Genomic DNA, 19027 nt, shown 5'->3' with positions numbered 1-19027 from the left:
ACAGAGTAATCGGTGAACATAAATGGAAAAAAAAAAATGTGTAACCTTTTTTGAAGTCGGTTAAAAATGGCGTAATATTGTCTTTATTCTATGTACTTAATTAATTATAATTAGGTTTTACTTTTATCTACATCCATGTTACTTCATTTGTTTTTATCGATGTTCATTTGTTTTTGTCTTTTGGCCAAATTCAAGAAAAGATAGTCCTCTTGGTCACGTGTACAATTTAAGTTGGTTGGGTTTTACGGCCAAGGGTACAGCGGTTAAAATTTATTTTCCACTGTACCATCAAGGGAACAGCCAAGGGTACACAGGAAAATAAGGGGTTTTTGGATATCTTATATAGTTTAGAAATAATCGAGTCGGATCACTTATCGTTTCCACCCTGTACTCTTTCGCATTGTCGTCCGTCTATCTTTTTTGACTTAGCTGGGGGCCCTGGCCTGAAGCCCAAAAAGCCATATATTTATGGTAGATCCGGCCCTGTCTCGAGATACCACTCATTGTCGGGAGGAGACTACACCACAGCGGCACTATTTACTGGTAAATTTTGAAATAAATAAAACATTCGTTCTATATTTTTAAGTACTTTAATTTGTTCTGGAAACAAATTATTTTCTATACTCTGTATATTTTTTCTTTGGTTCATAAATAAGAAATAAATTATTGCGTTTGAAATTAATACATAGTATAATTCTTTTTGACATGAAGGTGGCAGTGAGTATTTATCTTCTCTGGAAGCTGAATATCTTGATCAGCATGAAGCCCATGACCGTGGCCGCCGCCACGCCGATGCCGGCCTTCCACCACGATGAGTTATCCCCGCCGAGGCTGGCGAAGTGCTTCAAATGCCTATCGTAAATAAAATTCATTAGAATATTGTCTTGTCCAAACTGTAGACATTAGAAGAATGAACCGCAGGGTTACTCCCAAAACGCGGTACGTAGTTTCGGGACTTTCGGGTCGATATGGTATTCGTCGCTCATCATGCTGGCATCTCTCATTGTGTGAGAGGGAAGGCAACATTGTAACTTCGGATGTTTTTCGGAGTAACCCCACAGAAGATATTTTAGTGTTTTTCCAAAATTTATAGTAACTACTTGAACTAAAGCTTACAAACGTCATATTACAATAATTCATTGCTTATTATAGGATTACTTACTTGTGCTTGCTGAATAAAATCCAAGCAGCTTGAAATTGACTGATAAAAACAATTAAAACAACAATGTGTGGACAATATAGGTAATTAGTATAAATGTCTTATGTTTTGAGGACAGACAAAAAAGGCATAATTGATTCTGAAGGTAGGTAATGAATTTTACTTTGTTAACATTACATAGGTATAATCGTTTCATCCACGAAGACGCGGCTCACCACTTTTTGGTTGAGGAAAGCGCGGGGAGTTTGATACGAGCAATCCGAGCGTCATTATTGACCTGAATGTCTCCAACTTCCTCATTGGCCCTAGAGCAATTCCAAGTATACCATCAATAAAAGCCTAATTAGAGTCATCAAACCTCTCAGTCATTCAATTAGAGCCATTAGAACTTCATAACTATGAGTTGTTTTCTGTGTGTAAGCTGAGGACACGTGTCCCCTGTCTGCTGACACATCTGTATCTTCGTAAATATTTATGCTACGATAATGTATTATACCTCAAAAATTACAGTCGAATCCAAATAGTAGGCTTTCCAATTTTCAAGACTTTAGCTCAAATACTGTTAAAACCACGATCAAAAAACTATGTGCGAGCTGGAGTACCGTGTCTCCAGCTTACACATCTGTATCTTTGTAAATATTTAAGCTACATCAATGTTTTATATCTCATAAATTAAAGTCGAATAAAAAAACCCGACTTCAAATCTTTCAAAGCTTTATCTCGAACCGTTTTCGAACTACGAACCGATATGTACGAGGGTGGTCTGAAAAGTTTCCGACCTCAACGTGAAGATGGCAGCATACATCAATTAAAGTCAGGGAATGTAATTGTGCATCATTTGACAGCAACACTTCAAAATTTCAGCCATTTTTGACTCGCGGTTTTTATTTGAAAGTCGTTTGAGTGAGTCGATGTGAGTATTTTTGTGAAAATGGAAAAAATCGAGTATCGAGCTGTCATAAAATATTTGTTTTTGAAAGGGAATACCCCTACGCAAATCAAAGATGAGTTAGATTCTGTGTACGGGGACTCTTCACCGTCATTTACCACAGTAAAATTTTGGGCAGCCGAATTTAAACGTGGCCGTAAGAGCTTGGGAGATGATGAACGTTCGGGACGTCCAAAAACTGTAACTACTGACGATAACATCGCTAAAGTTCACCAAATGGTGTTAGACGACCGCCGAATTAAAGTGAGAGAGATAGCAGAGGCAATGAAAATGTCCAAAGAACGTGTTTGTCACATATTAAATCAAGATTTAGGCATGAGAAAGCTGTCCGCGCGTTGGGTGCCGCGTTTGCTAACGCCAGACCAACGACGTGTTCGAACGAACATTTCCAATGCTCTGTTGGCGCAGTTTAGGCGCAATAAATCCGAGTTTTGGCGCCGACTAATTACTGTGGATGAGACTATGTAGAAAAATAAAAATAAATTTTAAGAAAAAAAATCTTGTATCTATGTTAGGTCGGAAACTTTTCAGACCACCCTCGTATGTGTAAGCTGGTGACACGTAACACACGGTGGATTATTAAAACCGTATAAGTTAGAGTTGCGTTTTAAAGATCAAATAATTCGTTATAATTAAAGTACACACGAGACATAATTTCAAATCTCTAGGCCTCTTAGTTTCAGAATTAAAAGCCAAAAACTATTTTCCCGCCAAATAATTCAAATAATGTGTGTCGACTGCGACGTTGCCGTTCCGAGCGTCCACTAGAGCAGTCGAATTTGAACCTAAAAACTAGTAACGTTTGAATCATTTTTATTTGTAGTTTAAATCATTTAATTTCGATTATAAGAATTTTAGACTAGGAGCCGGCTGATTTGTGTATTGAGTACCTAATAACCTATATTTTATAAATAAATAATAATAAATAATGGTTGAGTCCCGGGAAAGGACGTACGACAGATTTTATCCCGGTTTTTGAAATATGATAAAGATTTTCATCATCATCATAAATCATCTGAAAATTATAAATAACTTGAAAAAATCGAGTATTCGGGTAGCCCTAGTGATACTCTACCTCTGGGCTTCGGCTTGACAGTACTTTTTGGGAAACCTTGTATATGTCGTTATGTTCGCTTATTCTTGTATAGCCTGACCAGGAACATAAAAACCCTGGCATAGAGGCGCGTCAATTGCATTTGATAGTGCAACACTGAGTACAGTCGTACCTGTGTTAAATTAATAGGCTAACTTTATGTATCAGGATTCAGGATTACGGGCTAATTTGATATTTTCATAAATTAACGAAAAAATATTATTATAGGTAACCTGATTTAAATAAATTAAATGAAACCATCAATCGAGCTAGTAGAATTTATTTTATTATTCATCAATAATCAAATTCAGAACTTGAATATTCAATATATTCAATATCAATAACTGCAATGTCTGCTCATGAACGCTTCAAACTCGGTACTTCTTTCCCAATCCCATAAAATTCAACACTTAGAAAGTGACAAAAAAATTTAAAATAGGTAGTTGAAACAAACCACAGCTAATTTTCATAGTGGACTGTACTATACGATAAACATGTCAGTCAATTTGACAACCTTTGTCGGAAACATTATTCAATGAAAACATTGTCCGAACCCTTAGTATTTATCTTCGACAAATACTTTAACACATTGTGAACCACTTTTCTTTCACGACTATAAAAATATTTTAGCAATTTAATTCATAAAACCAATTGCGCACATTTAAAATAAAGTTTGTTTACACTTTGACAGCAATAGACTGACATGCAAGGTGACATGTCAATGAAGTTTTCAGTTACTGTTGCCATTAAAAGAAATTAGAACCATTAGTTTTCCGCAACATGGCGAGGGTTTTTATGTTCCTGGTCAGGCTATAGTTAATTTTTTTTTTATTTGATTCTTCAACAAAAGAAGAAGAATTCAATGAGGGTTTTCGCGATTGGAAAATCCGCCAGATGGCAATACGTAGACGCGAGGTCCAAATGCTGCATGATTGGTTATTTTTGACATGACATTGACAGATATGTCAAAATCCACCAATAACGCAGCATTTGGACCTCGCGTCTACTTATTGCCATCTGGCGGATTTTTCAATCGCGAAAACCCTCATTGTCAACTGTGTTTGTCATAGAGCAAAATCTGTTTGTAACCATAGAGCAAAATATAGTTGTTGCCCATTTTTGCCACTTGGCGTAGCAGAATCGTGGGACTTCACGGTATTTAAATAAAAATTAAAGTGGTTGCGTTTAGAAACGCCACAAAAAAGGACATTGTCAGAAATCGCCTAAAAAACCGCCCAAAAACATTAACCCATCATAATTATTTTCTAATTTTTTTAATACATTAAGCACCCTTTCATTCTAATGGACACTTAAGCATTGAAAAATTAAATAAACAAGTCTTTTAACGTTTATTCTATAATACTATTACAACTTCCGGACGTTTTGGTGCGTGGCATGGTCTAAAACCTATCAAGTTCCATAATTTTTGCCGATAAAATCTGTACGAGGCATTACCGTACTTTATTGCTGGGAGTCCATGTATAGTGATGTTCCTGCGGCCATCATAGACAATAAAATATCGATTTTGAAAATAAAATAAATCGATTAAACTGCTTTGAAGACTAGATTTGCGTTAAAAGCTAAAAAGATATTGACACTATTACAAGAAGCTATCTAAAGTGTCCAACTGGTCGAAGGTCGTAAATAAAATAAAAATAATTAGGACCATAAACTGATATTCATGGTATCATAACTGTAAAAGTATCAGAATCCGATGTTGAATCCAATGCCAGTTGAAGTGAGAGAAACATATATCAACCTAGTATAGTTGCCAGTCTCTCATAATCTATGCCAATGAGGGTTTTCGCGATTGAAAAATTCGCCAGATGGCAATACGTAGACGTGAGGTCCAAATGCTGCATGATTGGTTATTTTTGACATGACATTGACAGATATGTCAAAATCCACCAATCATGCAGCATTTGGACCTCGCGTCTACGTATTGCCATCTCGCGGATTTTTCAATCGCGAAAACCCTCATTCATAGCACATGTATAATAATAGACCAAATGAACTTTTATAGATTGTGAAAGAGAAGATAAAGATTTTATTATTTTATTAAAATCTTGCCACGAGGTAGTTTTTCAGTAGAAACCAGGATTGGATAATCGCTACAGGCAAGTATCAGAACATTTTATAAATATTTTTAATCGATTATATCCTTGTGAATCGTTTTAATAAATTGTCATTTTACTTTTTCAATTAAAACTTTTTTAATCCCTAGTCTTGTCAAACTGTCATAATGTCAACAAATTATAAATGTCACGTCAGTTGACTCAATTTCAGTCTTCTGTGCGTTTATTGTATTTTTATTTCAATGAAATAGTGCTAAAGGGTTAGTACTAAAAGTGAAAGCCTTTTTTCAGAAAGAAAACCAATGTGGTGTCCTTATTATTCATACTGTTTGAAAGTTACAAGTCAGTGATACAGAGTTGCCGCCATTATAACTCCGTGGTGATACCATACCAAAGAAGAAGTTTTCCTAAAAACTTGTGTTATTTTTATATGTGATCAAATAAAAAGGATTAATTCTACTGCTCAAATGGAATAACTTATCCCAAGAGACCGAATATAAAAAAAAACCTCTCCATAGAAATTATCACCATCACGAGGATGTGAATTTTTTTGAGAATTTGATATTGGTCCTGTAAGAAAAGTAGTTGTATTTCAGTAGTAGAATCAACCCTTCTTGTTTCATCAGCAAGAGTAACTATAAAAACGCCCTGTAGGTAGGTATTATTAAGCTGAAGAGTTTGTTTAGTGTCAAAGACTGTCACACAGTGTAACTTAAATTGGCATATTATGATAATGAACATAAAAACTTAAATAAATATTTATGTTAATATTTTTTCTATTTATTTATTTTCCCAAAGCTTCACAGTGACAGCTGAAACAGCAATACTGTTGTAAAACCTAAACTTAGAACAAACTGTTACAAATATTTTACAAATTAAAATAAAACCGCATGTTGCTTTACTTTCTCGTATAGGTAATAAATGTAATTAATGGCTAGATTATTAATGTTACTTTGTTACCCTCAATAGTGAGGAGATCTTATAAAATGGTAACCCTGATTTTCATTGTCATTCAAGTGCTCTTTCTTCGCATAGGCTTCTGTGATTTGGCCAAGGGCCACACACATTGCGATAACATTATGCGACATTGATTTGACAGCAGCGGAGTGAAGTCTTGCGACTTTGCAAAATGATACCCTGTAATCGTAGCGCATATAGACATAGACGGGGCGGGGCACATAGCTCGTAGAGCTGATGGCCGCTGGGGCAGGAAAGTTCTTGAGTGGCGACCACGAGCCGAAAGACGTAGCGTGGGCAGGCCTCCCACTAGGTGGACCGACGATCTGGTGAAGGTCGCGGGAGGTGCCTGTATGCGAGCGGTGCAGGATCGGTCTTCGTGGAAATCCTTGGGGGAGGCCTTTGTCCAGCAGTGGACGTCTTTTCGGCTGAAACGAACGAACGAACGATACGTATTACCACTATTTACCAGACATTACTACATATTTATTGTATACTCGCCGGATTACACGTAGGAGCACGCGCGTTACAGCTTCGGCCTTGCATTATTATAAGATCTTGTTCCGCCATTTTTCGAACTTCCTCCGTGAGGATATCCCCGCCGAATTCTATGATAAACCTATCAAAAGTCATATTCTGCAATGTCAAAATTAATTTGCCGAAATTCGCCGAGCCAGCTATGTCAAATAATATTATTAGGTGTCAAACAGGATACGTTCAGAAATTAATATTACGATTTTAAAGATATGACAAGACAACTTTTTATTGACGAAGTTGCTGGGACAGCTAGAAACTATTTTTTTTCCGGCACTTTAAGAAAATAATAAATGAATGAAAACGCAGCGTGGGACGTCCACCCACAAGGTGGACCGACGACCTGATAAAGGTAGCGGGAAGGCGCTGGATGCAGGCCGCTACCAACCGTGCGATGTGGAAGTCATTGGGGGAGGCCTATGTTCAGTAGTGGACGTCCTGTGGCTGAAATGATGATGATGATGATGAAATGAATGAAAATGACAAATCTTCGAACGTGTATAATACCGTGCCAAAGTAATCATATAATTTTGGCACCTTAATAACTATTGCCGTTTTTGTTGTAAAGATCATGCAGCGCTACTTGCGGATATTATTGGAAAGAAAACTATGTAGGCTCTAGATCTGAAGCCGCTTTAACGAACACGAAGTGCTCATACAATGCGGCGTATTTTCTTCCAGTCTTTAGTCAGGACTTTAGTCGAATTAAAACCCCGGTTGAACGTGATATAGCCGCACTAGAATACGGTGCTTTTTTGCATTTCGTTCCGGTGTCGACCGAATGTTATCACGATGTATGTGGCCCAGGGGTTACTGTAGCCGCTAAGGTTTGAAACTTCTTGCTTAAAATATTGTAGTCTTTGGCATAGACTACGACGGTAGTCATGGAGATAGGAGTTTGTTATCTCGTGTCAGATGTAAATGGTGAAAAGAAAACTCATGATTCGTGTTATTTTTATGCAATATGTAGGTATTTTATAAAAGTGGAACCCCGAGTGATCTCCCAAACCCATTCTATTATTATATACGATTCGGCTTCGATATCTATAATACAATAGGAGTTTATTTCATGTGTCAGATGATAAGGGTGGAAACAACCTACGATTCATGTTGTTTATTTACGTGCAATATGTGGGCATATTATAAAAGTGGAATGCCGAGTTGTATTTCTAAAACTTGTTCTATTATTTTATACTATTAGGCTGCGACTCGGCGTGACGACAATACAAAACATTTTTCGCGAATCGGTGTTCATACATTCACACAATACAATCAATGTGATTTAGACGCCATGTTGTCATAAACGACATATTATATAATCGCTGTGATTTAATATTCATAATCATTAATTTTATGGCAAGTGTCCATCAGGAATCATTGTTCTTACACACAGAATTGTATTATTTCGCTTTCGGGTAGTAATATGTCAAAATTGTTGGTTCTTAGGCGAACAATGTATGGAGAACGAACATTGTCCTTTGAGCCTTTGGAAACAAGTTCGTTACTTGTATATTTAAATATAATTTTGTTTTACCTAGCTTTTTCTTATTAATAAAATATAGGTTATTAGGTACTCAATACACAAATCAGCCGGCTCCTAGTCTAAAATTCTTATAATCGAAATTAAATTATTTAAACTACAAATAAAAATGATTCAAACACTACTAGTTTTTAGGTTCAAATTCGACTGCTCTAGTGGACGCACGGAACGGCATCGTCGCAGTCGACCCACATTATTTGAATTATTTGGCGGGAAAATAGTTTTTGGCTTTTAATTCTGAAACTAAGAGGCCTAGAGATTTGAAATTATGTCTCGTGTGTACTTTAATTATAACGAATTATTTGATCTTTAAAACGCAACTCTAACTTATACGGTTTTAATAATCCACCGTGTGTTACGTGTCACCAGCTTACACATACATATCGGTTCGTAGTTCGAAAACGGTTCAAGATAAAGCATTGAAAGATTTGAAGTCGGGTTTTTTTATTCGACTTTAATTTATGAGATATAAAACATTGATGTAGCTTAAATATTTACAAAGATACAGATGTGTAAGCTGGAGACACGGTACTCCAGCTCGCACATAGTTTTTTGATCGTGGTTTTAACAGTATTTGAGCTAAAGTCTTGAAAATTGGAAAGCCTACTATTTGGATTCGACTGTAATTTTTGAGGTATAATACATTATCGTAGCATAAATATTTACGAAGATACAGATGTGTCAGCTGGGGACACGTGTCCTCAGCTTACACACAGAAAACAACTCATAGTTATGAAGTTCTAATGGCTCTAATTGAATGACTGAGAGGTTTGATGACTCTAATTAGGCTTTTATTGATGGTATACTTGGAATTGCTCTAGGGCCAATGAGGAAGTTGGAGACATTCAGGTCATTATTGTAGTGTGTGTGCGTGTGCACTCATGGATACTGTCATGTCTATGGATGACGTCTCCATGGAAAAATGATGGATTAGCGGAATGCTGTATTATTTAATAATTGGCGACGTTGGACATGGAAATAAATAAATTTAAACTACTTAATTAGAGCAGCCCTGAAGGGCAGCTTTACACGAACACAGAATATTGTAAGTACAGTGACTGAAATCTTCGGAGATTTAAGAGATCGAAGAGATTACGAAACTCCCCGCACCCCGCGCTTCCCTCGACCAAAAAGTGGTGGCGCGCGTCTTTGTGGATGAAACGATCTATATCTGTAGGCGTAGTGTGAGTTTACATCAAACGTTGTCACTAGTTAGCGCGTAATAAAAATACATTTATGTATGACTGATTGTATAGCGCCCCTAGCGGAAACTTTCAAGAACATACTTTCATATACTTTTTTAATGCGCTCACTAGTTTAACGTTTGATGGAAACTCACACAGCCCTCTGATATAAATATTGAGTGGCAAAATATCAGACAGTACTTACGGGAAGGCGGCCATGGTGGCCAGCTTGACGAACACGTCGTGCTTGTTCTCGCGCACGTGGAAGGTCTGCGGCGGCAGCAGCTGGTACTTGCCGCAGAACACGTCGGGCTGCAGGATGTACTCCTGGCGCGCGGGCAGCGGCTCGCCGCGCGTGCCCACTATCAGCACTGGAATGTGACTCTCGGCGAAGTATTTCTGGAAATAAATATTATGTTACGTCAGACATTTAGTAGAAGAAGTAACAGGTAAGCCCTTTCTGGCAAATGATATAAACCAAAGGAACAATATTGATGATATAGATCGTTTCATCCACGAAGACGCGCTCCACCATTCTTCCGCTAATGTTTGAGTGTTATCGGTACACGCTAAACTATCCATGAGTGCACACGCACACTACAATAATGCCGCTCGGATTGCTTGGATCAAACTCCCCGCGCCCCGCGCTTCCCTCGACCAATAATTGGTGGGGAGCGTCTTCGTAGATGAAACGAAATCGAAAGATTTTCGCGGCTTCTGATTTTAGTTCTCCAAAAAACCTCGATTAGTATCGTCTAACGATAGAGCCAAACGCAATAGTGTAGAACTCTTTAGAGAACCAGACGATCAGCGTCTTATATTCAACAAATGTGTTGCTGTTGTTACGCTAAGAAGGTCTAGGGAGGCGCAACTTTATACAGGGTGTCCCGTAATGTAACGTCAAGCCGGAACTGGGTGTTGAGGCAAGTTGTGCTGGTTATCAGAAAAATATAAAAAAAAATCTATGTGGCATATTTTAAAAATAATAGGCATTTAAAAAAAATCAATAAATTCTACTCCAGGTGACGGTCCTTTTGCTCGTGTTGCCACAAATCTTCACTTTTTTAAAAATTTTTTTTTGTTATGTAACCCTGAATAATGCTTCTCTAAATTGTTATCAAAATTACAAAACCAGCTGCTCCAGCTTGGATGAAAAAAATACATTCTTCTCAAAAAAAATTTCAAAATAAAAATACTATATTTATACGGTTTCATTGTTTTGCATGTAAGCTGCAAGAAGGCATTCACCGATGTAGACCACAGGCTTTTGTCGTAGCACTAGGATATTACATCCTGGCGATGTGGCATAGTACGCAGAACTGACGGCCGATGGGGCAGCAAGGTTCTGGAATGGAGGCCGCGTACTGGAAAACGCAGCGTTGGACGTCCACCCACAAGGTGGACCGACGACCTGATAAGGGTAGCAGGAAGGCGCTGGATGCGGGCCGCTACCAGCCGTGCGCTGTGGAAGTCATTGGGGGAGGCCTATGTTCAGCAGTGGACGTCCTATGGCTGAAATGATGATGATGAATTATGATGTGGACTTAAAGTAACACTCACAATGTATATCCTGGCGATGTACTCGAAGGAGCGGCTGGCGGCCACGTCGTACACCAGGCAGGCCACGTCGCAGTTGACCTCGTGCGGCTGCAGCGGGTCGGACACGCGCGTGATGGGGATCTCGCGCAGCACCAGGTACTTCTCCTGCCCGTACACCGCCACCGTGTTGATGCAGCAGTGGTCGCTGCTGTTGCCGTCGCCGCGCTCGTGTGCGTGCGGCTTTATTTTCTGCAATTGTTTTTTTTTTGTGAAGCGTTAGAATGCAAACTGGCCGAATGGAAATAGTGACACTATCTTTTATGCTTCAACCATACCAACGCGTGCAGATCGCCATCGCTAGCGCGATCATAAAGGCCAATGATAGGTCGCGCAGACTGTCATGGGTCGCGCAACCTGTCATTGGCATTGATCGCGCCGCCGCCGGCCGGCGTTGGTGTGGTTGAAATTTTGGACATTTTGACGCTGTGCGCTGTAAAGCCCGGATTCCATCAAGGCGGAACGGAGCAGAGAAGTGTTTTGAATAATCAGATTTCATTTTCCACATCTCTTCTCCGCTTCGCACCGCGCCGCCGCCGTTGTCAAATTCTTTTTTTTTTTATGTTTCTGCTCCATGGCAACCTGTTTTTCAACAATAAGCCACTTCTTTGGTTGATTCCTCAGATTATGTTTTCTTCGAGAGCCATACGTGAAAATTCATTTCACACGACTCTCTTGATTGTTGTCAAATTCTAAAGAAAAATTCTTCCGTCCGATACTTCTCTGCTCCATTTTGGTGGAAACCGGGCCGATATCTATTAGTCAGTTTGGTTCTACCAGTTTTTAATTTTTTAAATCAAGTCTGAGCATTTTGTAGTTCAAACAAGTTATTTGTTCAGGCGACAGCACATCGACGACAGTACTGTGGCACCTTATGTACGAATTTATTTACCTTATGTGCTATACCGAGGAAGCTTCGACATATAGACGTCTTGCCGCACGACCTTGGCCCGATGACGTGACACTGGTAAACATTACGACTGGATTGTTTCTTGGCAATGTCAACTTTTTTCTCACGAGTTACTAAAAACCACATAACAAGTTCATGAAGTCATCGTTATTCTAGCTAGACTATAAATGTGGGTATGATGTGATCAAATCATATAACTTTACTTACTGTGTATTGCAGATTTTTGAGTCTCATTTTCCAAGAAATTAAAACCTAAATATGCTAAGTAAGCACTAGTGTTTTGTAAGTCTAATAATGTCATTAGAGTCCATCTACACATCCATCCTTGCAATGTCAAATATCCCTGAAAAAGCACCAAATATGAAGATATCAAGTTTCAAATGAGCTATTTAGTAATGAAAACATTTAAGAACAGTCACAAAAATAAATGTATACCTTGTCATTAGTTGGAACCGTGTATCGTAAATTATGCCATGGTATTCTGGGACAGCATGAAAATACATTCTTCAACTCTGTTGGGTTCAACATGCCATCTTTATCTTTGTCATACTTCTCAAACAGCTGTGTCAGGAACTGTTGGCCTTTATAAGACAACTCTGAAGTACAACCTACTGGAACCTTAATACTGAAAGTTTATGAATTATTTTTATAAATTTTGAAGGCAAATTTTATTATTGTGGAGAAAACAAAGTAGCAGGACATCTATAAAAAGACCTAAAGGATAGCATAGACCCAAAATATGCCACATATTTAAGGGTTAAGGTTCAAAACTAGCAGTAGGATTAAGTTTCTCAGTAAACAATGAGATTAGTGATATCTGTGACAAAAATTGGTTAAATAGGATAATACAATACTTACTTAGCATATAAGTAACTATGTGTTAACTCTAAACTTTCATCATATCCAAACTTGCGTAGAACTGTCCAAGTGGTTTCATTCCTTCCCCTTTGTATGAACAAGCAATGTAAAAATATAAATCCTTTTATTGTTATACACTCATTTTCAATTCCACCAGCAACATTTTGGGCAATTACTGACTTTACTTCATCTAAAACCTGCAATATCATATGAACATTATTATTGGGGTCAGCCTTGAATATAATTATTTACTTTCGTAACCATTTCATACCTGCAATTGCAATGGTGTGTCAAAACATTTCCTCTGGAAAACAGTCACTTCGTAATCATCTAAAAGGCCATCTCCATCTAAGTCACAGATCTTAAAAATTCTGGATAGTGCTCTTTTACATTTCTCTGTCAACTGAAACAAACAGAAATATTGAAAAACTCCTTTATCAGCTGCTGGTGGTTTCATGTAGGTACCTACATCCAAAAAATATCTCTGTAAGCAAACAATCACCTCTTGCTCCTCAATAGAGTAAATTGGACTTATAGGATGTAATACAGCCTTTTGTGCATTGTAAAACATTTCCGATACATTTGTCAGGGTTTTTGCAGAACATTCTATGCATCTATCCACCTCCGGGTACTCCTCAGCTATATCCCAGATATTCTGAAATGTAATTTTTATAAATTTTTGCACAAAAAAAAACATGTCACTAAGTGCATGCATTATAAAACTTTATCAGCAAAATCATTGATTACACATTATCTTAATGCAAATCACATAATATGATATTAGTATTTTAAAATACTTACATCAATAACTGAATAATCAATCAAATCAATTTTGTTTCCAACTAGAATTACTGGTTTTCTAATATCATCTGGGCAGTTATCTCTAACGAAGGGCAGCCAATAAGAAGCTATTTTACTTAGAGTTTCTTGTTTGTCTACAGAAAATACTATGCATATAACATGTGCTTTCTCTATTTCTTCAGCTACTTGCTCTAAAGATTGCTCTGCAACTGCAAAGAAGACATTCCATGAGTTTTTAGGGTCTTATATTACATTTATTAAATATTATGTAAATCGGTAAAAATAAAAATGAATTATCTCCAAGATAAAAATAATGAATCCAAATAGGTTGTTTCTTCAAGTCTGGGCGAATCTTTGAAACTGTTTCCTTCCTGACTGATTGGTTAATCCTTGCTCAATTTCTAGGAATGAGCTTATATTCAACCTTAATATCCGTACCGCGCGGGAATAACTTGACATGTCATTTTTGCGTACTTTTCAGGGGAGCGATTTTAAAGTTTAGAGTTCTCTGGTAAATCGGAATTAATGATAATTGATATTTTTATGATTGAAATAAGCTAATTTGATGCGTATCTTTCGATTGGCGTAAGCATTTGATTAAATTATCTTCTTAATCTATTAAAAAAAAGACTTGTCAAGTTGTGTACCGACGACTTGTCAAGTTATTCACCAAAGAAAAACAAACATTTAAGGTGTAAAAATTGGATTTAAGTTAATTATTTTGAATGAAGTTTAAGTAAAAAAACAAAACATAAAAATAGAACATATTTTTATCACTTTTGCAATGAAATAGTAACAAATTTATTAGAAAAATCAAATATAATCGCAGATTATGATTGCTTTTGATCAGATAATTGTACGTTTACTTAAAATTAAAAAAAAGACAAATAAAAGAACAAAAGCCATGCTTCATAACAAGCACAATTCATTTTAATTATTTTAGGCTTACCATTAGGCTTAAAATAATTAAAATTAACTGGATATATTTTTGCGTAAGGTCGACACGCCCTTTCGCGTCCACCGTCCAGTTCACGTCCAAATGATGGATCACTCTAGAACGTAAGCTATTGCTATGATTCCCTGAATGTATGACAGGTAAACCCACATTAAAAAAATCTTATAGCATGCTACTGTTTTTGCCAAAAATAAATCCCACGTGAGCAGGTGCGCGTTTCAAGGTAAGTTTTTAATATATTTAGGTCTAGTTTGGGATTTACCGCAGTCTCTAAGCCTTAACCATGAACCATACAATACGGATAATGATATCGGTGATTGTACTTTATTAAATGACACTTAAAATAAGGTGGATGCGAATTTACTACAATGAAATTTCCACTTTGCATCAGAAGTGATCGCGGTCTGGTCTAACTGGGTCTAAGATATTAAAATATACAAAACAATGCATGTTGTATATTATTTAAAACGTTATTTACATGACTTATCGAACACAAAGATTTTTTTCAGTACTCAGGCCTTTTCCTCGACGCTAATACACGCTCCAAATGTAGCTTACCCTTGTGATAGCCAATTTGCGTCCACATTATCACGACAATTTTTTAAATACAGACGTTGTAAATAATATTAAAAAGCAAACTGTGCCTAGAGAGGAGACCATATTGCAAATTGAGCCATACTATTGAAATTTAAAAAAATGAAATAAACTAAAATATAAATGTATGTTTATAATTATTAAGTGTGATACCTAAATATTTTGAATACCAATTAGTAAGATTATCTATATTTTTTATTTCCATGCTGTTATTAATTATTAGTGATTTTGAATGCATTTTTTCTATATTCAAATTCAAATTGTTTTTATTGTGAAACCACAGGTAAATACATAAGTCAGGTCATAAAATGTTTGTAATAGATCAGCTGTGTTCCGCCGCATGGGCATACAATATATTATATTAATATTACAAAGATATTAAAACTTCTAATGGTTTAGAGCAAGTTTAATACTATACTTATAAATACTAAAGGGAGCATAATGACAACAATTTTTCGTTCAAAATGATTACGAAAAATTGTATATTATTTTTATTCCTCAAATCTACCAACTCACTAAATGGACGAGATTTGGCGTATCGACCCTACTTACCTCATCATTATTCCTAATTAATGTCAGTGATGTCAATAGACTATAAAAAATATCCGGAACTTAAAGTTGACCTAAAAGTTTATTATTAGATTTTTTACTTATTTCGGTTGTCAAACGAAATCTTAGTCTGTTATGAAAAAAACATTAGTAGATAGTACCTACCTATTGACTAAACTTATCCTTCTACTTTCAACTTGCTATTTAAACGTTAATTTAGTTTTAAACTATTGAAAATAGTAATAAAAGTAATAATTAACGCTTAAATATATTAAAAATATATTTTCAGGGGTTGCTAAGTAAAAAATATTTAAAGACACTCGAAATCCTGACAATGTTATATTTTAAAAACTGCTAATGACACATATAAAAATATGATTATACGAATGTAATAGCTGGATAACTCCAAATATCCAAACTCTTGACAGTGTGCATAACTAGACAACTGCACATATCATGGATATGTTTAGTACTCAGAGGGGATCATAACTTGATAACTGTTTTTGTCAAATTAAAAACGAAAATCCATAAATGTATAAGTCGAGATATTAACAAATACATGTTCTGACATACATTGATAAATCGAAATATAAATGTTTGTACGAATAATATTAATTGGATATATCGTTATGTCAAATATTTATTGCCTAAATTAGAGATATTTACTTATGAACAAGAGCTGTATTTCAAGTATTTTTGGGTATTTCGAGTTGAGTTTTTTATACCAGTAGGGTATAAGGTAGAGGAAACGTTTAAGCTAATAAAAAAAAAAAAGTGCAGGTCGAGATGTCAAGTTATTCCCGCGCGGTACGGATATAAACCAAGTTAGGTTTATTCAGCTTAGCATACAATACTCTAAATTTATTTTACCTATTACTCATTTTTAAAACAATTAGGAATTAACTAGGAGAACTTACCACAAATATCAACTATGTTGGTTGGTACTTGCTCAGGTGTAACATCAGCTGGGATGGTGATCTCTTCAGCTTTAGAGGGCACATGTTCGGTAAACTCTTCAGTCACTAAAGATAGAATTAGCGAAGTTTTTCCAACACCAGGATCACCAAGTAGAAGAATTCGAACAGTCCGGGGTAAAGTCTCGTAAACCATTTTGTGAAGAAATGTTAAAATGTTCCGGTATTACGTAAACATAGTAAATGCGCTAATGTTAATGAAGTTTTACTTTTATTAACTACATATATCTTTTAATTCACTTACTTTATTAAATTTCTATTAATAATTCTTTGTATTTTGTAAATTACCAATATTTTATTTAACCCACAGATTGAAAATCGGTCGGCCGAGGCCCCAAAAAATCAACGCATCTGGCAAACTGCGACAGAAAATGTTGCCAGGAAGAATATTATCGTGACAGTAGTTGGCAACGTTTATCAGTTACACACTTTTTGTTAATATCAATCAGATTTTTTATGCTTTAAATCAAAGGGCCCTACAAAAAAATGGCAAAACGTAATAACATTGCCCCCAAACGCAATCCAAGTTGTTGGTTCTTCCCGGGTATTTTCCTTTAATCCGTTTCCCAACCCAACATTGGCAATGCACAAGCCGAGCGTACCCACAGATCACTATACAGTGTGAGTCACGTTAAAGTGTACATATGAAAATAGATGAAACTAGACCTATTTTTATCGACAAAAAAGAGGTCAAAAATTTTTTGAGATTTTTTTTTAATTTTTTATAGAATTTTTTTTCTTCCAATTACTTATTGTAAAGAAAACGTAATAACTTTTAAACTAAGCGGTATATCCTGATAAAATAAAAACAGTAATAATGCTAAATAACAGGCAATACTAAAACTTTACATAAAATTCACAAAAAATGCCAAAAAATAATAAAAAATGATGCTTTTTGAAAAAAATCTGCTTAAAAATTCGTATTTTTTTGGTTATTTGATAAATTTCTCCAAAAAATGCCCCTATAACAGATGGTTTTTATTACTTTTCATTATTCTCTATCGTATTAATTTTGTAAAACTAAAAATCGCATGTCTCTATCCCTATCACAACATTTGCTATGATCGTTTGAACAAAGGCCTGCCACCACATTTTTCTCCGCTACAGGTAGAGACAATTTTAATTTTAACTCAAATGCTTATTTTACTTCGAAATCTTTTGTTTTTAATTAAAATCTAACTTGTCTTTATCAAAATTACAAATCTAGAGTCACTTTCAGTTTCGTTGTTAACGAAGCGTTGAATGGCGCGCCCGGAGAGGCTTAGTTCAAACGATCATTGCAAACGTTGTGATAGGGATAGAGACATGCGATTTTTGGTTTTACAAAAGTAATACGATAGAGAATAATAAAAACTAATAAAAACCACCTGTTATAGGGGCATTTTTTGGAGAAATTTATCAAAAGACCAAAAAAATACGAATTTTTAAGCAGATTTTTTTCAAAAAGCATCATTTTTTATTATTTGTTGGCATTTTTTGTGTATTTTATGTATTGTTTTAGTATTGCCTGTTATTTAGCATTATGACTGTTTTTATTTTATCAGGATATACCGCTTAGTTTAAAAGTTATTACGTTTTCTTTACAATAAGTAATTAGAAGAAAAAAAATTCTATAAAAAATTAAAAAAAAATCTCAAAAAATTTTTGACCTCTTTTTTATCGATAAAAATAGGTCTAGTTTCATATATTTTCATATGTACACTTTAACGTGACTCACACTGTATATGTAGCAAGCAACCTCCACCCCACAACCATGAAGCTAAAGATAAAAATGGAGGGCAGAGTTGGAACAAAAACTTGAGTCAAATACCTACTTATATCTATCTCGCTCTCTGCGGCCCTACCTCTCTTTTTAGTGTGAACTGTAGTATTGCTATCTTCTGATTTAAATCTCCTTGTAAATTCTTCGAAATAGCCAATTCACTAACCAAATCAGAAGTTAAACAAATAAATAATTAATATTTGAAACTAAGATTACCTAGTTAAATAAAAAATCACAAAATTGTCGGCCATTTAGGCTTAATGTGTTGGCGAATCAGGGAATTACAATCCCAATTCCTGGGTAATCGGTACCATGTGGCAACATCGGCCCAATCCGGCCCATCATGGCGGTTGTTTACTATTTTGTTTATTATGCAGTTAATTTCGTTTGAGATTGTTTACAGGAAATAATCATTGTTTTATCACAAGAATTGGTGCAAAATTTTGTAGTGCGTGGTTGCGGTAATACGTGGTGTCCTGGAAGTGACATAAGATTCCACGCGTAAGTGTTTATTTCGTGATTTCCGACATTGGATCA

At 35.8% G+C, this 19027-nt stretch overlaps 1 protein-coding gene across 2 annotated transcripts; it reads right to left on the bottom strand.

Annotated features, from left to right (window-relative positions):
- Positions 1 to 571: 571 nt before the first annotated feature.
- Positions 572 to 17090, bottom strand: LOC135071890 (mitochondrial Rho GTPase). Of its 2 annotated transcripts, XM_063965747.1 has the most exons (12): positions 16672 to 17090; positions 13657 to 13865; positions 13358 to 13510; positions 13127 to 13258; positions 12856 to 13052; positions 12433 to 12622; positions 12205 to 12340; positions 11980 to 12110; positions 11052 to 11279; positions 9697 to 9890; positions 1163 to 1201; positions 572 to 852 (listed from the first exon to the last, which is right to left on the bottom strand). In XM_063965747.1, the coding sequence occupies exons 1-12, from the start codon at positions 16862 to 16864 to the stop codon at positions 726 to 728; spliced, it is 1929 nt and encodes a 642-aa protein (XP_063821817.1). In that variant the 5' UTR covers positions 16865 to 17090; the 3' UTR covers positions 572 to 725. The 2 variants fall into 2 exon arrangements, with proteins under 2 accessions (XP_063821817.1, XP_063821816.1); XM_063965746.1 differs by lacking the exon at positions 1163 to 1201 and having other exon boundaries at positions 16672 to 17089.
- Between the last annotated feature and the right edge of the window lie 1937 nt (positions 17091 to 19027).

This window comes from Ostrinia nubilalis, chromosome 5 (assembly GCF_963855985.1).
Source record: "Ostrinia nubilalis chromosome 5, ilOstNubi1.1, whole genome shotgun sequence".
In the NCBI taxonomy this organism is placed as follows: domain Eukaryota; kingdom Metazoa; phylum Arthropoda; class Insecta; order Lepidoptera; family Crambidae; genus Ostrinia; species Ostrinia nubilalis.
The sequence above is the reverse complement of the archived record's forward strand: the minus strand, read 5'-3'. Positions and strand labels throughout refer to the sequence as shown.